Here is a 25,475-nt window from a genome sequence, read left to right as displayed (position 1 = left end):
TTCATATCAACACTCCACATTGGATTGGATTCTTTTCACCATCCCTCATCAATTCCAGTTCCATACCTTTAGAGAAAAAGGGAACTCCATTAAAAAGACATACATTCATGAGAAGGGAGTACCAAAAAAAAGGTTTTTTTACCTCCCCTTTTGATATTCCTACCAATGCATTGTGAATTTCTTCTACTAGGAGAGAGGAAAAATCCAAAATACTACTCATTCCAAGCTGTAATGTTTGAGCAATAATAAGGACCATAGAGCCTAGGATGTGTTCCCCTTCATCTATCCCAAAGATTTGGTAGAGGGAGAAAAATAAAGATTGAGCCCGAGGATTAAAGTATTTCCTCATCAGTGGCTCTAGGGTATTGGGCATAACCAAGGGTAGTGTACCAATCATGGTGAAATATTGTTGCAGAGGCCCTACTCTTAGGTACACTCTCTGTGCATCATACCTTGCTTGAAGGTCATCCATGTCAATAATCTCATGCAAAACACATTTAGGGTTGAGGTTGAAAACCTCACTAATCAATTCAGGAGAAACCTTAAAAATATTTTCTCTAGAATAGTACTTCACAAATCTAGTAATGTGTTTATATTTCTTAGCCAAGTCAACTAGTAGATCACTGTCAAAGAAAACCCTTGGGACTACTAACTTTCCAATGTCGAACTCCTAGAGATTACTTAAAGGGGTATCTAGTTTTCTTTCAGAAAACTATTTTTTGAACAATTCTAACCCTCCCATGGAAATGTGGGCATCTGTCAAATTATTTTCTTTATCATAAAAACCCTCTACAACTACCAAACTAGGGTTCTTTGGAATGAAATCTCTACCAGTTGTTATTTCATGCACAAATGGGGAAATTGGTCAAGAAAATTGTCATGGATAGACCTCTTGAGATAGTCAGTGTGTCCAGAGAATTCCTTTCATGGAGGCATTTTTTGAAAACTTTAAACTTCACAACACCAATTTCTTAATTTTCACAAGTTCCAGATCACTTACCCATTGAATTGTGCCTCTTTCTCTATTGAAAATCATCATAATTCACTAAACACTTGGTAGAAATTTTGTGCCCTAGCTCTAGAAAATCATTGCACTCTGATAGCCATTACAATTATGTGATTCAATAATGGTGAAATTGTGAATTATACCAAGGCATTGAAATCACACAAAGGACTTTTGAGGCACATTAATTCCCTTTAGCCATTAATTTTGTGTAAATCTTCAAGTTTGAATTTCATCTATTGATCATACAATATTAGATGACTTTTCTTTGAAAAAAAAAAGTGCTTTTAAAGTTTTAAAGCCCTTGGCCCCATGTCAAATAGGTTCTTCCCTGCATTACTTAAAATTTGAGCATCTTGATAATGTGGGTAAGTGCTAGCCTTTGATCTTGCACAAATCAGCAATCACAAAAATTTGTATCCTTATATCATCCAGTCAACTAACTTGACCAATAGGATAACACCTTTCAAACCAATGTGCTCTGACAAGTTTGATAGTGGCATATACTACAATATTAATTCTGAGAATTTTTGCGCCCATGACTTCATTTCCAACTTGGCATATACATGCCATTTTCCACCAATGAATGCATTCCAATTCATCAAGGATTTACAACCTAGCATGACTCAGTAGCCTTCTCAAAGCTTGGTCCACTATGCCATGTAGTGCATTGGCACTTTCTCACATTATTTAACACTTGATCATTTTCTTAATGCAAGGAAGTGCTCTCTATTAATCTTGTTAAGATCAACGATGAAGCAGAATCTTTGCCCTTGTAGAATCTAATCAGCCAAGTTGACCAATGAAATACTTTCTTTATGCTCTAGCTCATCTAGCAAGTGCCACAAAGAACATCATTAATGTCTTGTACTAGGTTGAGTCCATAATGTCATCCTTTGCCATGCATCAAACAGGTGCTTTCCCACTTTACATATATGTCTATCATCTTCATAATGCAAGGAAGTGCTCTCCATTGATCTTATTAAGATCAATGATGAGAAAATTCTGAGCATTTGGGTAGTATGAAATAAAATAAATGACATCAATATGGACATGTTTTGCTAAGGTACTTCCCACTTTGTCTAAAATTTGTGCAACTTCATCAAGCAGGAAAGCATTGTCCATCGATCAATCCAAGATCAATGGTACATCACAATTGATTGCAAGGTAATAATTTCATTAAAGAGCCAACCAATAACATCACAATAAATTTGAGCATGGATTTATGGGCACTAAAAACTCTACAAAAGGGTTTGACAAATTCTAATAGGCTATGAACTTTGCAGTGTATTGAGGTTCCAATGTCAACAAGGGCTACATGGTGCAAAGGTGCTTGCTTGCTTTACTTAAAATTCTTGCATGTTCTTAATGCAGGGAAGCACTGGCCTTTGATCTTACCAAGATTGATGGTTAATCAAAATATTGCTACAGTTAAGGTTCTTAAATAAAATAATTCAAAATAGTAACTATAATTCAAAGCTGGGTTAGCAAGGGTTTATCACACAAACTTGTATAGTAATGCTTGCAAATGAAACTTTAGGGTAAATTTATCCCACCTAAAATCTTTTTTGAAATATTATTTTCAAAAAATTTCAAGGGCTAGGGCAAAAAAGGTAAAAAGGCTTTAGGTTTTTCAGGAGTCTTACCTAGGGTCTTGACCTAAATTCAAAATTTTAAAAAACACACTTAGGGTTTTTCAATGTTGAATGCAACAAAGCAAGAATGGTGAAAAACTAGGCCAACAAGACTGATGAGGCTACCATAGATAGTAGAGGGATCATCCTCGAGGTTGGACAGAGGCTGTGAGGCTTGGGACATCATAGGGTGACATAAACATGCTCATGTACAAAGGGACTTCTCTATTTTTCTTTTTAGTTTTTTGTTATACTGTTTTATGGTTCACGCCTATGCACAGTTAGTATTGATGTTAACCATGGTCATGTACTCTAATACTTTTGTGAAACATTTATGGGATATACTTATGTTATGATGACTATATTAGATAGATTATGCACATGTGTTTTATATTCTTTATATGGATGCCTTTATGCTTTTCTATGTGGACTTTTATATGATGACATCATGCGTTGATTTATCACATGTTATGCTTAAGAAATGACATCTTTATTTTTGCTACATGATTTTATCATGAATGAATGTTTAATTAGTTATAAAATGATATGGAATGAATGCAAATGAAACTTAAAATGATAGTAATGCCATGTTCATGCCTATATGTATTGCTTTGGGTTTTTCTGTATTTTTGACATATTCAACAATGCAAGTTGACAATGCTTTTGGTGTATTAGAGTATGCGACCATGGTGGTAGATGAAGGAGATGTAGAGGATTAGAGGAGATGAGATGAGGGAAAATTAGTATGAGGTGAGGAGTTTTTCTCTTGTAAAGTACACTATATGTTATTGGAGATTTATTTTGATATGGCAGATGGAATGCAATGCTTCATAGCATAAAGGGCTAGAGTGCAAATGCAAACATTTTGCATAAAAAAGCATGATGAAGATAGCAAATGACCTTGTGTCCTCCCTTAGGCATATAGAAATGTCCTAGAATCTCAAAGGTACATTTCTTTAATGGATAGAAAAGAAAAAGATGACTATGAACCATCTCAACCACTCTCATAGATAAGTTTATATCATCGAGTGGCATAGGAACACGATTAAAGAAAAACAAAGAAAAAATAAATCACTCACTAAATAGCATGAGCCAATGGCTATTCTTATCCATTATTACTTGCATTTTTAGTGTTTTAGGTCTTCAAATAGTGTTTGATAGGTTGATCATGTGATAGCTCTATTTGTGGATTCAGTTGATAGGTTCATAGTGACACATTAGATTGATTGTTGGTTCACATTGCCCAAATAGTGTGATTATCATTGAAGTGTAGTGCTTTAAGTTTTAGTCTATGAAAGTGCGAGTGTCTATTCAAAAGGAGTGATAATTCATAGTGAGTATTTACAAGATTTATTACAAATTTTTGGTGGGTGTTGTGATATTTAGGGTTTTTGAGGATATTTGATGTTTTTGTGTTACTCATTTCTTTAGGACATTTTATGATTTTTAGTATTTATTTAAGGACATTTTATGATGTTTGGTGGTTTTTTCAGGATATTTTATGTTTTTTTATGATTTTTTTTAGGACATTATATGATTTTAGTGAATTTTTTTAGGACATTTTACATTTCTTAGTGATTTTGTTTAGGATCATATTTGACTAATTGTAACAGATTTCCACAATCCATAAAATTCTGTATTCACTTCTGGGTGTGATTGTGTATGTTTTTTAACATCAACATTTCGGATCATACTCTATGATCCATCATCAGGATGATAAAGAGAGCTAAGAAACAAAATGATATGTTGCAGACCAAGCAAAGCAATAAGAGGAGAGGGAGAGGTAGGTGGGAGTGACACGCAAATCAAGAAAAACTACCCACTAAAGAGAGAGAAAAAACCGAATAATAAGTTGAAAACTAAAACTAAAGAATTAAAATAACACTAATTAAAAACTAATAAGAGAAGAAAGGGAAACTAGCAAAAAGACACTTAAGGAAAAAACCAAATAAAACGATAAGAAGAATACAAATTTGTCTATATAAATGCATATACAAAAAGGAAAGACAAAATAAAGAGGCAAAGGGAAGGATAGGGAGAAGGAAGGACAGAATGGAGAAAGACAATAACAAAAAGAGAGGGATAAGAAATGAATAAATTAAAATTAAAAATAAAAATTAAAAATGGCAATAAATTAATAAATTAAAGGGATGGAAAGACAAAAAGAGTAGGAAAAAGACCATAAAAGAGAAACAATATATAAATATATATGGACCTTAAAAAATAAAAGTCAATGCCTACAAAGGAAGCGATGGGGAAAAGGGAAAAAAAGAAGAAGAAAAATTAAAAAATTAAAAAATTAAAAATAAGAATTAAAGAAAAGTTGAAAAAGAGGAAGAATAATAAAAATGGATAAATAAATAACTAAAAAATAAAAGGAGAGAAATGGAAAAAAACCGAAAAAATAAAGGAGGAACAAAAGGAGAAAGAAAGACAAGAAAAATCAACAAAGCAAGAAAGAGAACAATGAGAACTGACAAATTTTTTTAAAAAAATATAAAATAAAAGAACACAATGAACAAGAAGACTAAAAACTAATAAAGATAAAACCTAGCCTATAAATCAACAGAACCACCTGAGGGAAAGGAGGGGGTGGGGAAGAACGAGGCCAAGGAAGGAAAGGGGAGGGTAGAGAGAGAAGGAGATTGGAGGCTATAGGGAAAGGGAGGATGAGGAGGAAGGGGGGGGCAAGAAAGACGCAAGCGCTACAGAGACGAGAGAAGGAAGAGAATAGAGAAAAAAGGGGGAGTCAACGGGGGGATCGATGGGGTCTGTTGATGGAAGATAACAGAGGGTGCCACGCTAGGCCAAGGGCCCAACCATCATCTCGATTGAGGTTGGAAGGGTGGTTGAAAATTTCAATCGCTTCCTTCATCTTCCTCTTAAAATAGCTATCCTCTTTAGCGAGGATCTGAGTGTTCTCCAAACAAATGTGATGTTTGGTAGAGGAAGAATGCTCGGCTAGGGCCTATTTGTACACTCTATCATGCTTGATGTCAACACTATGCTCCCTAATTCTTGTGGAGAATGATCTACCCATTTCTCCAATGTATGGAGTCCCACAAGAACAAGAAACTTTGTAGACACCCGAATCAGCGAGAGTGTTTCGAGAGTCTTTGAGAGGGGGCACGTGATTCCTGATAGTTGAAAGGGGTTTGAAGGCACAACGAACTCCTTTTTTGAGAAGGATTTTTGAAATTTTATGCGAGATGCCCTCAATGAAAGGAAGGATGACGAAGGGGGTAATGTTGTGCTGGGAAGGGGGGGTTCTTGGGGTGGAGTGAAACAACTTGGATAGCTTGAAAGTTTTGGAAATATTTTGGTTGGTGTATCCATTGAGCCTGAAGACTTTGCGAAGGTAGGAAAGCTCATCGTCAATGTTGTCCTTGTCACAAATGCGAAGGGCCCTGAGAGCCAGGGTTTTGAGCACTCCAACTTTTTGGCGAGGGTGGTGATGGGAAGAAGAATGGAGATACAAATCAGTGTGGGTCGCTTTACGAAACACTTGACGACTTAGCGAGCCGTCCGATTTCCTTGAGAGTAAAACATCGAGAAATGGCAGACGTCCATTCCTCTCCAGCTCCATGGTGAAGGAAATACAGGGTGACACCATGTTAAGATGTGCGTGAAATTCTTCTAATTTTTGGAGACCACGAGGCCAACAAATGTTGGTGTCGTCAACATAGCGTTTCCACCACTTAGGCTTGAAGGGGAAGGAGTGTAAAGCTAAATCTTCGAAGTACTCCATGTAAAGATTGGCAATGATAGGAGAAAGCAGGGAGCCCATAGCTACACCATCGACTTGTTCATAAATAATATCTTGGAAGGTGAAAAAGGTGGATCTTAAACATAACTCCACTAATGTGGCCACCTCTTCATTGATCATCCTCATCCTGATGATGGATCATAGAGTATGATCCGAAACGTTGATGTTAAAAAACATACACAATCACACCGAGAAGCGAATACAAAATCATATTTAACTTTTTAGGATTTTTTCAAGATTGTATTTGGATTTTTAGGATATTTCAGGATCATATTTGATTTTTTCTAAGGATATTTTAGGATTATATTTGATATTTTAGGCTTTTTTCAAGATCATTTTTTATTTTTTAGGACATTTTTCAAGATTGTATTTGATTTTTTAGGATTTTTTCAAGATCATATTTGATTTTTAGGATTTTTTCAGGATCATTTTAAGCATATACAAGTGTTAGCTCCAATTAGATATATGATAGATCCAATGGATAAAAAGTGCTTAGGGATATGCCCCTAGTTCAAGTTCAACTCATGCACTGTATAGGTAATATGCCCCCAAACAAGATGCAAACTATGCATAAAGGCCAAAGATAGAGTATGTACAAAGTGGTGATGCATTGGTAAGATAACAATGGAGTAACCAGTTCCTAGGTCATGATCAAGGAATAGTGATGTCTTGTAATATGAAGGATATGATCTGGGAATGACAAAATGGGAAAACCAGATGGAATCTTGATAGATGAAGGAGCAATAACTGATTACACATGGCACTTGTTTGCCAGATTTTCACTAGGGTACTTGCCCAAAGCACCTATTTTCTAGGTTTTCACTTTTGGATGGAATTTTTCTTTGACTCAAATTTTTTTGCCAAGACACTTGTTTGCCAGGTTTTCATCAAGACATCCATTTTTTCATGACTTTTTTCATGACTTTATGATCTTTTTAATATATTTTTAGGACTTTTAGACAGTATCAAGTATAGTACTCACAAAGATGCATGGTATTTATGGAAACAAGTAGTGGTTCACCCTCTAGAGTTGAAAACTGATATAACCTAGACCTAAATGTTGCAGTAACTACATAAGGTCCTTCCCAATTTGGTTCAAATTTGCTTGGTTTTTCTCTATCCTACTGACTCTTCTAGTTCATTTTTAGGACTACATCAATGATCTCAAAATGATGACCTCAAGCTTTCTTATGATAGCTTCATTTGAGTTAATTTTGGTAAGCTTGTACAAGTTTCAAGGTGAATCACCTCCGCTCATCAAACATTTCAAGTTGTTGGAGTCTAGATATTCTATAGTTTTCATCATCAATAACATCTTGAAGGGATACTCTCAATGATTGAATTTCAACTTTAATGGGAAGTATGGCCTTAATTCCATAGACAAGAGAGTATGGTGTTGTGTCAGTTGGAGCACAAACACTTGTTTGGTAGGCTCAAAGAGCTAGATTTAGTTGTAAGTGCTAGTCTTGACTAGAGTCATTGACAATTTTTTGGAGAATCTTAACAATGGTCTTATTAGATGCTTCTACTTGGCCATTACCCTAGGGATGGTAAATACTAGAATATCCATGGTATATGTTGTACTTCTCATTGAGCTTATCCACATTTTTTTTTTTGAAAATAACTTCCATTATTTGTAATAATAGCCAAGGGGACTCCATACCAACATATGATGTAGTTTAGAATAAACCTTGGAATCTACTTTCTAGTGGTGAAAGTCAGAGGAGCAAATTCAACCCACTTGGTAAAATACATTGTTGTTGTGGTGATGAACTTATGGCTATTAGAAGGAGGAGAAATAGCTCCAACAAGATCAAATTTCCAATATGAGAAGGGCCTTGGAGATATGACTAGTTTTAATTCTTGTGCTAGTGTGTGGATCATATTACTATGTATCTAGCACTTATGACATTTTTTGGAAAAATCATATGTATCTTGTTCCATGGTGGGCCAATAATATCTAACTCATACCAACTTCTTAGCTAGACTTGAACCATTGAAATGACCTTCACAAATACCTTTGTGAACCTTGTGTAAGGCAATTTCAGCTTCTTGTGAGTCAAGGCATCTAAGACAGGCTTGGTCAAAGGATCTCTTGTAATTCATGTCACTGACAATGACATATCTAGCAATTTGGTAGACAAAGGCTTGGAATTCATTCTTGGATAGGTTAGGGAGTAGGATTTGAGCATGTAGGTAATCATAGATGTCTTGATACTAGTAGGAATTGGGACCAACAAGTTCACACACAAACTCAGATTAAGAGAGTTCAAATGCTAGAATTAAAAGTTGCTTGGCAAGATACTCACAACACTCCACATTTTGAGGCATATCAATCACAGAAGTGATAGTAGCCATAGCATCAGCTTGCCTATTGTGTATTCTTGGTAGTTGATGAAAAGAGATATTAACAAATTTTAATTTAAGAAAATCTATCATCTATTTGTAAGGCATTAATTTGTCATCTTTGGTTTCATAGTCATCATTGACTTAGCAGATGACTAACTAGGAATCACCAGAAACTTACAAATGTTGTATGTTCCATTGAATATCTAGCTTCAGTCCTGTAATCATTGCCTCATATTTTGCTAGGTTTTCTATATAATTGAATGCTATCCGATATGAATTGGGGATTATGTCTCCTTGGGGAGCGATAAACATAATGCTAGCTCTTGAACCATTTCTTGTATGTGATCCATCAAAGTAAAGCTTCCATTCATTAGCTATATCCATGTTAAAAATGGCTTTATCTAGAAATTCTATCAACATGGGATGATCATGTATCATAGGTGGTTTTGCTAGCTAATCAGCTATCACTTGCCCTTTGATTACCTTTTTGTACACATATTCTATGTCGAGTTCATGAAGGATCATAACCCATTTGGCTAAGTGCCTTGTGAGAACGGCCTTGCTTAGGAGATACTTTGATGGATCAATCTTAGAGATAATCATTATTTTTTGATGGAGCATGTAATTTCTTAGCATTTGGGTTGCAAAGATGATGACAAGGCATGCTCATTCAATGAGTGAATAATTTAATTCATATCCCACAAGTGTTCTACTGATGTAGTAAATAGCTTGCTCTCTTCCTTGTTCATCATTTTGTGCTAAGAGAGCTCCTTATGTTGTTTTTGTAGTAGATATGTATAGAATGAATGGTTTTCCTAGAATAGGAGCCATTAAAATTGGTGGATGTAGAAGATAATCTTTAAGTTATTGGAAAGATTCTTCACATTGGTTATTCCATTGAAAGGATATTCCTTTATGTAATAAATGTTGAAAGGAGTGACACTTATCTGCTAGTTGTGCAACAAATCTATGGATAGATTGTAATCTCCCTTGTAGACTTCTTAATGTTTATAGATTTGTTGGAGGAGGCATTTAAAGTATTGCTTTTACTTTATGAAGATCTACTTCAATGCCTCATTGAGAAACAATTTATCCTAGGAGATTTCCATAAATATAACTAAATACACACTTTTGGGGATTCAAACAGAGCTTGTAGCCTTCCATTCTATTGATTATTTGAAACAATCTAGAGAATTAGAAAAAGTTGAGACAACATTCAGTGCATTAAGTGTGAATCTTGGGCTAGCAAGGAACACAAAAGTGCAAGGAGACATTGCCAGCAGTAGCAGGTCTGTTGAAGAAAAGATCAAGGGGTGGCTCTTCTTGTGGAAAGAGAAAAAGATGGTAAGATTATCTTTAAATGTTGGACTTGTAATGAATATGGTCATTATGCAGCTAAGTTTCCTAAAAGAGAAAGGAAGTATAAGGGAAGATTCAAATCTAGAAGACCTACGAATTGCTTATATGCAAATGAAGAAGAAGAATCTAATCAAAGAAAAAGTGAAGATGAATTGGGATTCATAGCTAGAAAGGAAGATGATCTTGACAAAGAGATTAGAGAAGTGTGCTGATTTCACAAGTTGAAAGGAAAGATTGGATAATTGATAGTGGTTGTTCACATCACATGACTGGTGATATGAGAAAATTTGTCAAATTCAAAAGCCATTGTGGAGGAATTGTCAGAACAATGAACAATACAACCTATCACATTACAGGAGTTGGATCTATCACATTTGATGGTAAAAAAAATACTAATGATGCTTATTTTGTTGATAGACTAAAACATAACTTGTTAAGTGTTGGAAAAATTATGGATAAAGGTTACCAATTATAGTTTGGTAATGACACATGCATCATCAAAGACAAGGAAGGAAAATTTGTTCGGTGCTAGCATAAGAACTAGGGGTAATGTATTTTAGTTAAACACCATTGAAATAACATGTTTAGTAGCTAAAGTTGACAATAGTTGGTTATGAAACATAAGAGTTTGTCACATAAACTTTGATAACATTGTAAAAGTAGTAATATATTTGCTATGAGATATTTACCTAAGATCACTAAGCCTACTGATATTGTTTATAAGGAATGTATCTTGGCTAAGTAGAAGAAAGTTTCATTTCCTAGCAAGCAGTTTGGTATTACACAAAAGTTGGAATTGGTCCATATAGATTTGAGTGGTCCCACAAGAACAAGAGGATTCTATTTAGAAAGGTATTTTATGATTTTTGTTGATGATTTTACTAGAATGATGTGGGTAGATTTTAAAGAAAAATTAGAAGCATTTGAGAAATTCAAGATATTCAAGAACATAGTAGAGAATGAATGTAGAGTTAAAATTAAGAGCCTAAGATCTGATAGAGGAGGAGAATTCACTTCTAGAGAATTCAATATCTACTATGAAGAGCATGGAATCAAGAGACAACTATCTTCACCTCATTCACCTAAGAAGAATTGGATTGTTGAAAGAAGAAACAAATCAATTGATGAAGTAGCAAGTGCTATGCTATTTGAGAATGATGTACCAAAAACATTTTGGAGAGAAGCAGTCAATATAGCAATATACACTCTAAATAGAGTACAAATTAGAAAATGTATGGAGAAAACACCTTATGAATTATGGCTTGGATACACACCATCAATCAAATATTTCAAAATATTTGGAAGCAAATGTTACATCAGAAGAGATGATGATATTAGCAAGTTTGGTCCAAGGAGCAATGAGTGTATGTTTCTTGGCTATTCATTAAAAATTAAAGCTTACAAATGTTTCAACTATAGAAAAAAAACTATAGTAGAGTGCTAAAATGTGAGAATAGATGAAAAGTTTAGAACCAAAGAGAAGATGATGGATTACAACTTTGATGAAGATAATTATGAGATGAAAAACATATGTAATGAATTATTTCTCAAGACTACTAATGACTTGCATAATAATGTGCAAACTGAAGAAATAAGAGAAGAATAGAGCATAGTACCTAAAGTAAGAGTTGAAGTAGCAACTCCTACCCTGAATGAGAATATGATAAAAAATCATCCTGCTGATCAAATAATTTGAAGCAAAGGAAAAGGAGTAATGAAAAGAAGTAGAATCAATGAAGAACTATGCCTAATATCTCAAGTCTAAGCAAAGAGCATAGATGAAGCAATCAAGGATGATCATTGGATGAAAGCAATGCAGGAAGAACTTCAATATATAATAAAGAATGGCACATGGGAATTAGTTCCTAGACCTAAGAACAAGAATGTAATTGGCACAAAATGGGTATTCAAAAACAAAATGAATGAGCAAGGAGAAGTAATAAGAAACAAAGCAAGATTAGTATGCAAAGGATAGACTCAACAAGAAGGAATAGACTATGAGAAAACATATGCACCTACAGAAATAATGGAAGTAGTCAGAATGTTCTTGGCATATGCAGCAAATAAAAACTTCAAGGTATATTTGATGGATGTTAAAGTAGTATTGTTGAATGGAGAACTTGAAGAAGAAGTTTATATTGAGTAGCCAAAAGGTTTTCCTTTGATAGAAGAGAAGGATATGGTCTGTAGATTAAAGAAAGCCTTATATGGGTTAAAGCAAGCACCTAGAACCTAGTATGTGATGTTGGATAAATACTTAGCAAAGCTTGTATTTGCTAAAAGAATAGAAGACAACAACTTTTACCTGAAAGAAATAGAAAATGGTTTGTTGATAATCATTGTATTTGTTGGTGATATCATTTTTGGAGGAAACAATGAAGCCAGTAAAAATTCTTTGAAGATATAAAGAATGAATTTGACATAAGCATGATAGAAGAAATAGAATTATTCTTAGGATTGCAAATTTTTCATACAAAGAAGGTATCTTTATTTCTTAGATCAAGTATTTGAAAGATTTTCTAAAAAGATTTTGACTAGAAAATTGTACACCTATTGGAACTCCTATGGCAACTGGTCACAAGTTATCAATAAAGGATGAGACATCTACTATTGAACAAAAGAAGTATAGATCTATGATTGGAGGATTGCAGTATCTAACTCGTAGTAGACTAGATATAGCTAATACGGTTGGAATGGTGGCAAGATTTTAGGATGATCCTAAAGAATATCACTATGTAGTAGTAAAAAGGATATTTAGATATCTAAAAGGGACATCTAATTAGGGCATTTGGTATGAAAGAAGTAATGATTTTACTCTTTGTACTTATACTAATGCTAATTGGGCTAGAGATATGGATGATAGAAAATGCACTAGTGGAGGAGCATTTTTTCTTGGTGGAAGATTAGTTTCTTGGCTAAAAAAGAAACAAGATTGCACCTCATAGATTATTGCAGAGATAGAATATATTGCAGCAAGAAACAATTGTAATCAAGTTATATGGATGAAACAAATGATGAAGGATATTAGAATTACATTCAAAGAACCTATTATCATTTACCATGATAACACAAGTATAGTAAGCATGTCTAAAAATCCTATTTTACATTCTAAGATTAAGCACATCTCTATAAAGTATCATGTGTTGAGAGACTAAGTTGCAGAGAAAGAAATCAGCCTAGAGTTTATTAACAACAAGGAATAGATTGCAAACATTTTCTCAAAGGGCTTACCAAAGGACACATTTGAGTACCTAAGAAGTATGCTTGGGGTTATCCCCCTGCCTACTCCAAAATAGAAGATGCAAAAGTGCATCAGTCCAATGAATAGAGCACCATTGTTAGACTAGACTGAATGTTGATGCTTCCTCAATGGGGGAGTATCTGTGATGAATAGAGTCAACAAAGGACTCTTGGTAATTGGTAATTGGTATAAAATAGTGTCTCTAGATGCTTGAGTTTTTTATGGATTTATATACAAAAGTTGTAAAGAAAAAAATCAGCTTGTGGTTGTGCTAATAAACTATTCAAGAAATTGAACCATTTATGTATTATCTTTGACATTGATGTCAATAGGGGAGAAAGTGACATGAAAAGCATTCTATGTCATTCAATTTAAAATAGAGCAGAACATGATGATGAAGAAGATGTATATTTGGTATTCTTGTATCTTAGATGTTTTTCATCTATGTTTCCATCAATGCCAAAGGGGGAGATTGTTAGCATGAATGATGATGCTATGGAAGCATTGCAAAAATATTGATATGATGATTGTGTTTTTCATTGATGACAACATAGTAATAGGTTTGGAAAAGGCTAATAGAGTAGCAAAGTGTGATTTTTGTGTTAAGAACATCATATTACTTATCTGATGATGCACAGTTTCCAATGCATACTACATTATGTATTTTTTATAAGGGTAAGTGTATAGAACCTAATTTGATAGTGTACAAAAGATATGGTTGATCTATAGAGAACCATATGGAAACAAAGTATTAGGAAAGTAGTTCCCATTGTGTGATTGCTACAATTCATCAAAAATATATTGGAAGGTTGTGCACTTAACTAGAGACAATATACTGGCTGCTTATGACATCAGAGAGTGCACATATATGAAATTTGCATGTGTGAAAATTTTATTATAACTATGACCTCATAGTATTAATTAAATGTGTATTCATTTAATTAACATATTATAATTAAGAGGGAACCTGACTCAAGGATTTATTATTAAGCATGGTATAAAGGAAAGATGTTTTTCATGTTTTTGATATAGCATGAAGATGAGACTTGTGAATTATTAAGCATCAGAGCTGAGTAACTTACCAATTCATATAAGTGACCTTAAGGGTTAATTTTACTGAGTATAGAGTTTGAGATCTGATTGCATGGTCTAAAGGAGAAGGATTCTAACATATTGGTTAAAGGAAGAAGTAAAAACTTGTTCTGCATCTATTATTCTGAAAGGAATAGTATCAAGGTCAATTGGACAATGAGTTTTTTGATTTGATCTTGAATTTGTTTGGATAGTGGGTTTAGCTACCTTCCACAACTCCTAACAGGGTTGGCACAACTCTTAACAGGGTTGGAATCTGCTAACAGGGATTCAAAGTTTCCTAATAGGGACTCTATGTACTAAATGTTGTAATAGATTCCTAACAAGGTCCATCTTCTAACAAGGAATATTTAAATTAGTACATCATCTTGTGGACATCATTCCCACTGGGCTTTTCCCTCTAATTAAGGGTTTCCCTAGTCAACATATCTGGTGTAATTGTTTATGTGATTTCTAATGGATGGTTAAGTTTGCTTAAATATGATAATTTTTTTAATTGAATAACTAATTCACCCCCCTTCTTAGTAATTTGGTGGACTTTTGTTTCTAACAATCTTCATGGGCATGGGTGATGCCCTGAGCCATTAGAAAGGTTTTTGGCCTTTAAGTCAAATTATTTAGTGTAGGCATTCCATTCAACAAGTGAATGATAAATTTCCTCAAAAGGTCTCCCAACCTAGAGAATTGGGGTTTGACACACTGCAAGGGTACTAGAGGAGAGCTATCATGTAGCAATACCACTAACACAACATTAACCATACCAAGTTTTATATAGTGGATGGAATGTTGATTTGGATTTGGCCCATTACCAGTTTGAGGTCATCCCCTAGGGCTCACCAAGTGTTCAGTCTTGGGTCCAAGTTAGGCCTCTCTATAGAAGTTACATGGATCTCTTGTACACCCAAGATCTACTAATGGTGAGGGGAGAGGATACATCCATGTAACTCCTATGGTTCTAAACAATGCATGGATACCAACTAGTATAGAAAGTTCATTTTAGTGCACCAAATGAAGTGTTATCTAATCTAGAAAATCACACACAAAGTTTAGAAAAGTACATAGGGTCTTTGACAATGTCCTACAAACAAGAATTAGTAGTTTGTAATGATTATGTATTCATCCAATGATCACCACATGCTACAAATAGATCATGAGTAACATAAAAAAGTTTAATCTAGGTCTTAGAAGGAAATAGCAACCCTAAATGTAGATTCTATGTGGAATGTGTTCTTTCTTAGAACCAACTGTGCTCTGATAGAGAAAACTAAGCCCCAAGAGGCTAGAATGACTCAAGATGTCCCCAAATAAGCTCAAATAGTGTTATCTATTCCCATGGTTCAGTTGGGGCTGAGAAGGGTGCATTTGGTATTTTCTAGGTGTAGTTGGGAGACTAGGTGCAGACTGTAGGGAAATGGTGCCTCAACAAGACCCAAAAACCAAAATTTTCAACTCTACCTGACCAAGTGCACTTGGACAACATAGGCTATGCCCATGGTGCATTTGGAGTCTAGAATAGTGTAGTTGGTAATTTATGAAGAATATATGGGGGCTATGGTGACTCCTAGGCCCCTAAAACTACCTCCTAAAGGTCCCAAGTGCACCTTGATAGAGCAAAGTACACCCTAGGACAAAAAGCTAATATAATGCATTAATGAGAGAATATAATCATGTTACTCAACCCCCTAATTAAAATATATGTGATAAGAAAGAGAAGATAGTCATTATACCCTTCCAAACAAGCTCCTTCCTTGCACCCACAAGCACAGACACAAGAAACCCAAGTTAGTTAAGCATGATTTTCATGCCGAGTTCACCAATTGTAGGACCAAAAAATGGGCTAATATCTAACATAATATGATAAAATCACAAACTCAATAAACATACATCGATACCCTCTAGTCTACCATGAAATCCAAATAAACAAAGAAAGCAACACAAAGTTAAAACCCCCTCTTTCATTTGAAGCTCCCATGTCCTTCTTTCTTCTCGATATCATGTAACTGCAATTGCCTATAATGCACACAATTAGGAAGTAAAAGTATATGAAAATGATGATGATATGAGAGTACTAGAAGAAGTGACTTGAAGCATAAAGAGGCTAAGAAGTTAGGATCTCAAGACTAAGGACTCAAGGGACTTGAAAGATTATAAATGAAACAAAGAATGCTCAATTTATAATTAACACAAAAGATAAGAGCATTGCACTTGTCACCTTGGATATGTGACTTGGAACAAGATTCCTTTGAGATTCTATGGTACATATGACAAAAGATTACAAATGTAAGATTGTATGACACATGGAAGTCAAACATGGCTATAAATGGAAGATGATTTATGATGTATCATGTGACACCTCAAACCCACTTAAAGAGAAGAATCTATCACAATGGAAGCCAAATATAGATATGCATAAGGGAATAAGAATATTGTTGGAATTACAATAAGAAAATAAAACTTCTAAGAGGGGGAGGGGGGTGGTAAATTAGTGCTTTAAACTTGACCCATAAAATATTCACTATATATCCATCTCACATATTCAATAAGTTAACTAAAATATCATATCAAGCACATACATCTAAAGCATGTAAGTAAGCATTCACACATTCATAACACAATATATGATTACTTGGAAAACCTCCAATGAGAAGGTAAAAATGGGGTGGGGATGACACCTACAAATCTTCACTACTATAGTATTAAAGTGTATCCAATGAAGATTACAATGTTTGATCATGAAAGATGATCTACCCTATGAAAGGTTGGCCTTGTTAAAGTCTTACAAAGGTTGTTATGTCTTACCCTCATAGAGGGTTTCAACACCCTATTAGAAGTGTGCCTAGTTAAAGGACTTCAACTCACAATTAATTAAGCACCTTGTTAGAGGATTTCAATACAACTTGTTAGGACTACTCTGTTAAGAGATTTAACTAATTCACCTATTAGAATGTCTTAGCATTGATCCTATGATTAACACTCTGATGCTTGATGATAGATCACCTCTATCCTACTATATACTTGGTCCTTCTTGATTAGATGACTCTCTGCTATTTAGCATTTCCTTCCTCTATTCTCCTTTAAGTGATTCTATAATTTAATTCAGATCATGATGCCTTGCTCTCCATGAATTTCCTAGTTTTTGCATACAAGACTCTCCTTAATCATTCATTCATTTCCTTTCTTGTACATATGAAATTTAGCGTTAACTCTCCTTAATCATTCATTCATTTCCTTTCTTGTACATATGAAATTAGGGTTAATCCTTCTTAAGAGGACCTTGGTGACTTAGAGTTAGGTATGAACCAATGGCTTTGATTCATCCATATTGCCACTTAAACCTTCCCTTTACATGATTGGGTGCATTTATTACATAAGGATTCCCAATTCAGATTCACCCTTATCACCAGAATATCATGATTGAATCCTTAAGTCGGCTAAAAAATGGTTTACATAGTAGTTTGTGCCAATACAAATAATTATGACAAAACTGTGTTACTCAACATTTGAATGACTTGGCATGCACTACTTAATCAACTCCTGAATCACTTAGCATGCACTATCTACTTGACACTTGAGTGACTTGACACTCACTATTTACTTGGCATATGTTACTTATTCGAGATGGACTAAGTAAATGACTTAAGTTTATAGACACTCACTTGTCAAAACCAATCTAAAATTAACAATCTCCTTCTTTGACATCAGTGTAAAAACACTTGGTCATACATTAATACTCTTTTTATTATGAGCATAACATGAACTCTTATTCAACTTCTATAAAAAATTTCAAAATGTCAAAATTTTGCAAAATGACTTGTACTTCAAAATCTCATAACTCCCCTTGAGTCATTTGATCTAGTTGTTTGATTTGTTCTATACTATGTTCTGTATAAAAATATTTCTCCCACTAAGTAGATTTTCTAGAGCTAATACTCTTTCATTCTATTTTGCTTGCTTGCTCTATTTTCTTGTTACTCTTACTCCCCATTTTCTTACTCTATTCTTTACTCCTTTTTTCTCCCTGTTAGCTCTTCCTCCCCCTTTTTAACATTGATGTCAATGGGTTATACACAAATAGTGTATTTGTCCAAAAATGATTTATGGACCTCAAGAATGATTTTAAGTACTACATCCCAATTATCACAAGCTACTTTCAAAGACTTAATTTGGATGGACAGCTCAGCAACAAGGTGTACTAAGCCATCTAATATAGAAAGATTGGGATCTTTCTTTATAAACATTTTTACGTAGCTTAGCTCCTTCTGTAAGATCTCCATGTGAGAAGTCAATGTAGACTAGATGCTAATTAGTTTAGCCCTTATGTTGGATTCATTTGCTTGTAGTGTTGCTAACTAACTTTGGGTTTGCAATAGCATCTTGAACTGTTTCTCACTTTGAGCTGGAGTCATGAGAAATTTGGCTTTGGATGACTATATTTGACTTTCCAAGCTCAAGATGTGATTCCTTATATCCTCTATGAAGAGTGTAGGATTACATAGCTTGGTGTATAGAGAGAAAATGTTCTCAAGTACCTTCTTCACAATTTCTACCTTAGTTTCCAATGCAACTTGTGTTAGTGCTATATCACTAGTTATCTTCTCATTCACTTTGTTTTGAAACTTCTTCTTAGACCATTCTAATAAGCATTAGTATCGAGGTCTCCACTATGTTGATCAATTGTTTAATGATTGGCTTTGTTTCATCTAGAGTAGGTAGACTAAATGCATCTAAGAAAATGTCTTTGATCTCAATCAAAGCTTGCTTCTACCTATTCTCCCTTCTGAGAAATTCTTGATGTTTCTTTGTTGTTATGGCCTCTTGCAATATGCCCATGTGCTCAATTGTTATTGCTAAATAATCAAACTTAGGCAATACAATTTCTTCATCTAGGCTAAAATCTCCATAATGAATTACCTCTTCTACCTTAGACAACCTAAGACTTAGCACTAATAATTTACATGTGTTGCATCTATGCTTGACCTCTGAAGAGTGTGACTAGAAGGAGTTCCTGATTCTAGTAATGTTACCAGTGCTTGAATTGCTTTTAGCTCCTTTGACTTTGGTGTTAGGCTTATCTCTTTAGGCTTGTCCTTTTCTACCTTTTTGATTTTAAGTGAACCTTGAAATTGTGCTAGAGGTGCAGGTACATCTACCTAACCCATTTGACTTGGTGTCCCATCATTGATTGGTGTATCCACCTTATCTTCTCTAACTATCTCAACCTTGTCTTTTTCAAGTTCTTGAATATTTTGTGAGACTGGAGTTCTTTCCATGGGTGTAATGATAGTACATCCTATTGTCTCCTTCCTTTGATAGAAAAATAAGGGCTGTGAAGGTTGTACACTTGTGACTTGATGAGTGATTGTAGTATTTTCTTGTATTTTCACTTCCTCCCCTGCAATCATAGATTTTGACTTCTAAATTTCATCAAAATTTATTAATACAAGGTTGCCACATAATTTGACCTAGAGTATGGATTAGAAAAGTATTCTTTTCAAATCTTCCCTTTTTAGGGGATTGATGTTCTAATTAGTAGGATCATAAGCATCCTTTACTATGACGGTTTTAGTACTTACACTTATTACCTATGGAGGGCTAATACTTGGCATTTGTCTATCTTGTACGCTCTATTCTAGTTACTACTCTTTCCTAGCTATTTCTTGATCATCTATATTCATATTAGTGACTCCCTCAACTATGCCTTCTTAATTTTCATCCTCTTCATCATTTTCTACCTCAATAGGTTCATGTTCATCATCTTTGATTGTGGCTAGTCCATATGTAATCTTCCATATTTTTTTGGACTTCTTAACAACATCCTCTATGTTGTTGTGTCGTATGCTAAATTCCCTATACTTAGGTACAAATCTTACAACATATTTCTTTATGGCTTTAGACATTTGTGCCTTGCTAAGTTTTGGCATAACTTTGGTGAGGGCTATTTAATCAAATTGCTTCTGTATGTCTAAACAATAGTAATATTTCTGCTCAACTTTGTTATATAAAATCTTAGGTTTGGTGTTGTAAATTTCTATAGGAGAGGATCTTTCTTGAAAGTAGCCATCATGGCATATATTGCCTACTCTACTTGATTCTTCTCAATCTTTCCAAGGTTGTCAAATTTAATGTGAGAGAAACTTGACAAATAAAAATTGTTCCTAATGTTCTCATATAAATTATCTAAGTTTGAGGAGGGACTATGAATCACTACTTGAAATTGGCTATTGTCATTAGACTTAGTCTTCTCCTCATCAAATTCATCCTGAGCAACATTCTTTCTTCTTTGTCTTTTCTATGCTCCACCTTCCTACTCTTTAGGGTTGGCTATCTCTTTAGCCTTCTATGTAGTGACTCTTTTACTAACCCTTGTAGTAGGTGTTGTTGGTTTGGGTTGACTTGTCTTTGCAACCTTCTTTGGTTTTGTCACTACAGGTGTCTTTTCCTTCCTTTTCCTTTTTCCAGTAGGACTAGGTGCTTCCTCAAATTCTTCTTCCTCAACACCTTCTACAATTTCTATCTCCTCTTCCTACTTATCCTCTCCTTGGCCTTGTGTTAGAGCTAGTAGTGTTTGTGCTTGTGTATCTTCTTCTTCTTCCTCTTTCTTAGCTCCTTCACCAAATTTTTCTTTCAGTTTCTTTACCAATTTGCTCTTCTTCTTGATTACAAAGGTAGTCTTCAACTCCATAGTGATTTTTGATTTGGCCAAATCATAGTTACCAAAAATTTTAGCTTCCTTTTCCACTTCTTTTGCAAGTAATGTTGTGATTGTTATAGAGGCCTCATCAACATTTATCTCATAACCTAAGGGCCTTAGCCATCTTACTCTAGGAATTGATTCTTGAACATATGTGTGATCAGTGTCAACTAGGGAGCAAACATCATCATAATGTTTCTCTACTAGTGAGACTGGTATCCTTAATCTCTTCTTCATAGATTGTTTAAAATCTTCAAAATAACTACTCATTATTGACTCAAAGTTATTTCCTAGTTATTCAATGAATTCTCCTATCTGTACTACAATTGATCTATTTGTCTTCCATGCAACCTTTCCAAAAGTAGGAAATGTATTCTATACATAGAAGAAAATACATATCAAAATAGATCCAAATTTTTACTAATCACTCTTTGTTTTCCTTATTGCTCCTAGGTTTTCAATCAATTTCTATAACTAAAACTCAACAAGATCATAAGTATGATATTTCTTTACACTTTTGTAGCCTATGTACACTATAATGCATAGTACACTATTTAATCTGCTTGACTAATAAAACTTATGTACAATTACCCTCACTACAAAACCTATTAGGGGATCTGTGATTGTATCAATGGTCATACCCCTTTTGTTCCATACAGCTCCTATGTTCTTTTCAATAACTCCCTTTGACTCACTTCTCATAGTTTTTGGCTGATCTAGGGTTAGATACCTTGTTACCCTATGAACAATTTTCTTTGTAATTTTGGCCCATTCTCCAACCATACTAAGCTATCATGTATTCTTCTCAAGACAATCTTAATCTACTCAGTTTTGAAGACATTTAGAAAATCTAGGGCATGAGTTAACTCTTTCTTTTCAACAATGTTGTATTCTTCTCTCAATAATCCATTATCACATAGTCTTCCATATGCTTCTATAATTTCCATGTCACCTATGCTTCCAATCTTTCAATTATACCAATTCTTGACATCTTGTATCATAAAGACTCGTAGTGGTATCATAGACAACACACTAGAAGAATCCTGCTTATATGCTATGTCTAGAATAGCCTTAAAAATAGGTTGTTTAATCTAATTACTAATTAACTAAACATTTAAGACTTCTTTTACCTCTACACCTTTTGCTTTAAAATAACTAGATTCCATCACATAAATCTAGGGTTTATGAAATTTGAAACTACCTAACTTGACACACAAAAAATACCTTACAAATCCTGATGAAATATTGTTGAATAGCTATTCATATCTCTTGCAAATATTTAGACAAAATTCTCTAGATATCCTTTTGCTCTTCATCTTCTTTCTCAATTTTGAATGATGTTAAATGAGAAGAAATTGATCAAATAACCCTTAAAACACTATAATTGATGCTAAGTGCTTACATAACTATAAGCTCAACATCAAGTGATTTTTAGCTCACTCAGCATCCACATGCCTTTCCATTCACTCAAAAATAATTATGAGCTTGGACTCAACTAACCAATTTCATTAGCTTGGTATCCACTAAAATTTCACTTGGCAACCATAAGAAACTTGTCATGCTTGATAGAAACATGAAAAAGCTAACAAAACTTTAAAAATTGTACTTAATTTATAATAAAACTTTGCATCTTTATTCATGCATATGTAGTCTTTTTAGAGTTATATCCTTGGAATTGATGCATGTTATAACCTTTTAAATATTATTCACACACACCTCTTGATTACTTAGTTTAATGAGGTGTGATCACCTAACCCATTGGGTTAAGTGATCCCATCTACACTTGATGTGCTACATTCCTCCTTTCTCTTCTATGTATTGTTCATCTCATTTTTGACATTCAATATCTACCTTGCCTTTGCCTTTATTGAATTCACAACTTGGTACCTTTGAACTTGTTGGACAATATCAACTGATTGGACTAGTCTTCAAATAGCTAAAACACATGGTTTGACTTAACTACCTTTTGTAGTCACTCCTAAAATGTATTCTAATATAGTTCTCAGGGACATGCCCATACTCTTGATAGTAGTGAAAACTATACCTTGTATTATAATCCTAGTTATAAGAGTTTCCATTTTTCTTTACCTTTGTTTTCTTGTTTGATGACCACATGGGTTTGGACCTCCACTCAAAATCTTTGTGACCATATCTCTGATAGTTATAACAATATCCTTCAAATCTTTGAGTGTGCATGGTCTTGGTTCTACATTCATGTGCCTAACAACCTTGCTAGTTGCACTTATGGTAGTTACCCATGCTCTTCTACTGAACATTCTAATTGATAGTCTTTCTCCTACACACATTGGTAGTATGCCCTTTCTTACCACAATTATGATAAGTAGGTTTTGTGTTCTTACATTTGTTAGTTATTTCTTCATCACTTGTAGATGATTCTCCTTCTTTAGTACTTGTGTATCCTAGTCCAGATGTATCATGATTAGATCTGGGAGACCTCATCAACTATTCAAAGTAATTGATAGCTTCACTTGGCTTGTTGAAACTTTTAGCAAAATCCTTTTCCCTTTTTAGATCATTGCTCAACTATTCATTCTACAACTTCAGTGTTGTTATCTCAATGTCCTTGACATTCAATTCATGACTTGCAATCATCATTTGACCAAAAGTTTCCAATTGCACATTAGCAATCCTAGTTACCTCTAATGATTTTTTCTTCATCTTTTTGGTCAAAATTCTTTTGTCATCTTCAACCATGGATTTTTCTTCCATAGCTTTCTTTTATATTCAATCACCTCACATAGTAATATGGCTTGCAATTCATTTTCTATCCTAAATTGTTTGATCTCTTCAGCTAGAGTTCTATTCTTTTCCATTAGATCTACAATTGTTGTTTCAAATTCATTGGAGTATCCATTTGCAAATAGCTTAGTAGTGTCCATCTCTTGGTATTGTGTGTCATTCTCCTCAACAAAAATTTCCTTCCTTCTCTTCAATGATATCTTTAGATCATCTCTTACTTCATTCAACTGATGTAAAATGAGTTTTATTTCAATTCTTTGATTCTCAATGATATTTCCTAACTTGTAGACTTCCATTTTGAAGATCTTTCCTCAAAGCCATTAGGTTTCACTTTCAAAGAACTAGGCTATGATACCAATTGTTGGAATTACAATAAGAAAAGAAAACTTCTGGGAGGGGGGGCACTGGGGGGTGAATCAATGTTTTAAACTTTGACCCATAAAATATTCACCATACATCCATCTTAGATATTCAATAAGTTAACTGAAATATCATGTAAAGCATATACATCTAAAGCATGTAAGTAAGCATTCATGCATTCATAACATAATATGTGATTACCCAAAAACCCTCCAATGAGAAGGTAAACCTAGGGTGGGTATGACACCACAAATCTTCACTACTACAATAATAAAGTGTATCCAATGAAGGTTACAATGTTTGATCATGAAACATGATCTACCCTATGAAAGGTCTACCTTATTATAGGCTTACAAAGGCTATTAGGTCTTACCATGTTAGATGATTTCAACACCCTGTTAGAAGTGTGCCTAGTTAAAGGACTTCAACTCATAATTAAGCACCTTGTTAGAGGATTTCAATATAGTCTGTTAGGACTACTTTGTTAAGAGATTTAACTAATTCACCTATTAGAATGTCTCAACATTGATCCTATGATTAACATTTTGATGCTTGATGATAGATCACCTCTGTACTATTATGTACTTGATCCTTCTTGATTGGATGACTCTCTATTGTTCAGTGTTTCCTTCCTTTATTCTCCTTTAACTAATTCTATAATTTAATTCAGATCATGATGCCTTAGTCTCCATGAATTTCCTAGTTTTCACATACAAGACTCTTCTTTATCATTCATTCATTCCCTTTCTTTCACATATAAAAGTTAGGGTTAATCCTCATTAAGAAGACCTAAGTGACTTAGGGTTAGGTATGAATCAATGGTTGTGATTCATCCATATTGCTTCTTAAACCTTCCCTTTACATGATTGGCTGCATGTATTACATAGGGATTCCCAATTGAGATTTTCCCTTATCACCAAAATATTACAATTCAATCCTTAAGTTAGCTAAAAAATGGTTTACATATTAGTTTGTGCCAATACAAATAACTATGACAAAATTGTATTACTCAACATCTGAATGACTCAGTATGCACTGCTTACTTTGCTCTTGAATCACTTGAGATATGTTGTCTAATTAACACTTGAGTGACTTAGCACATGAGTGACTCAACACTTATTGTTTACTGGGAATTCTCTAACTTACATGTTGTGCTTGACATATGTTACTTGTTTGACATGAACTAAGTAAATGAATTAAGTGTATAGACACTCAATTTT

The 25,475-nt window shown here is 34.1% G+C and overlaps 1 protein-coding gene across 1 annotated transcript; it reads right to left on the bottom strand.

Moving 5' to 3' along the window:
• Positions 1-5,605: 5,605 nt before the first annotated feature.
• LOC149530370 (uncharacterized) lies at positions 5,606-6,424 on the bottom strand. Its single transcript, XM_089808189.1, has one exon. It carries the CDS (start codon positions 6,422-6,424, stop codon positions 5,606-5,608), a length of 819 nt encoding a protein of 272 aa, XP_089664315.1.
• Positions 6,425-25,475: the final 19,051 nt, after the last annotated feature.

Source organism: Cupressus sempervirens, chromosome 11 (assembly GCF_028749045.1).
Source record: "Cupressus sempervirens isolate cs-2001-9-10 chromosome 11, ASM2874904v1, whole genome shotgun sequence".
Taxonomy (NCBI): domain Eukaryota; kingdom Viridiplantae; phylum Streptophyta; class Pinopsida; order Cupressales; family Cupressaceae; genus Cupressus; species Cupressus sempervirens.
The sequence above is the reverse complement of the archived record's forward strand: the minus strand, read 5'-3'. Positions and strand labels throughout refer to the sequence as shown.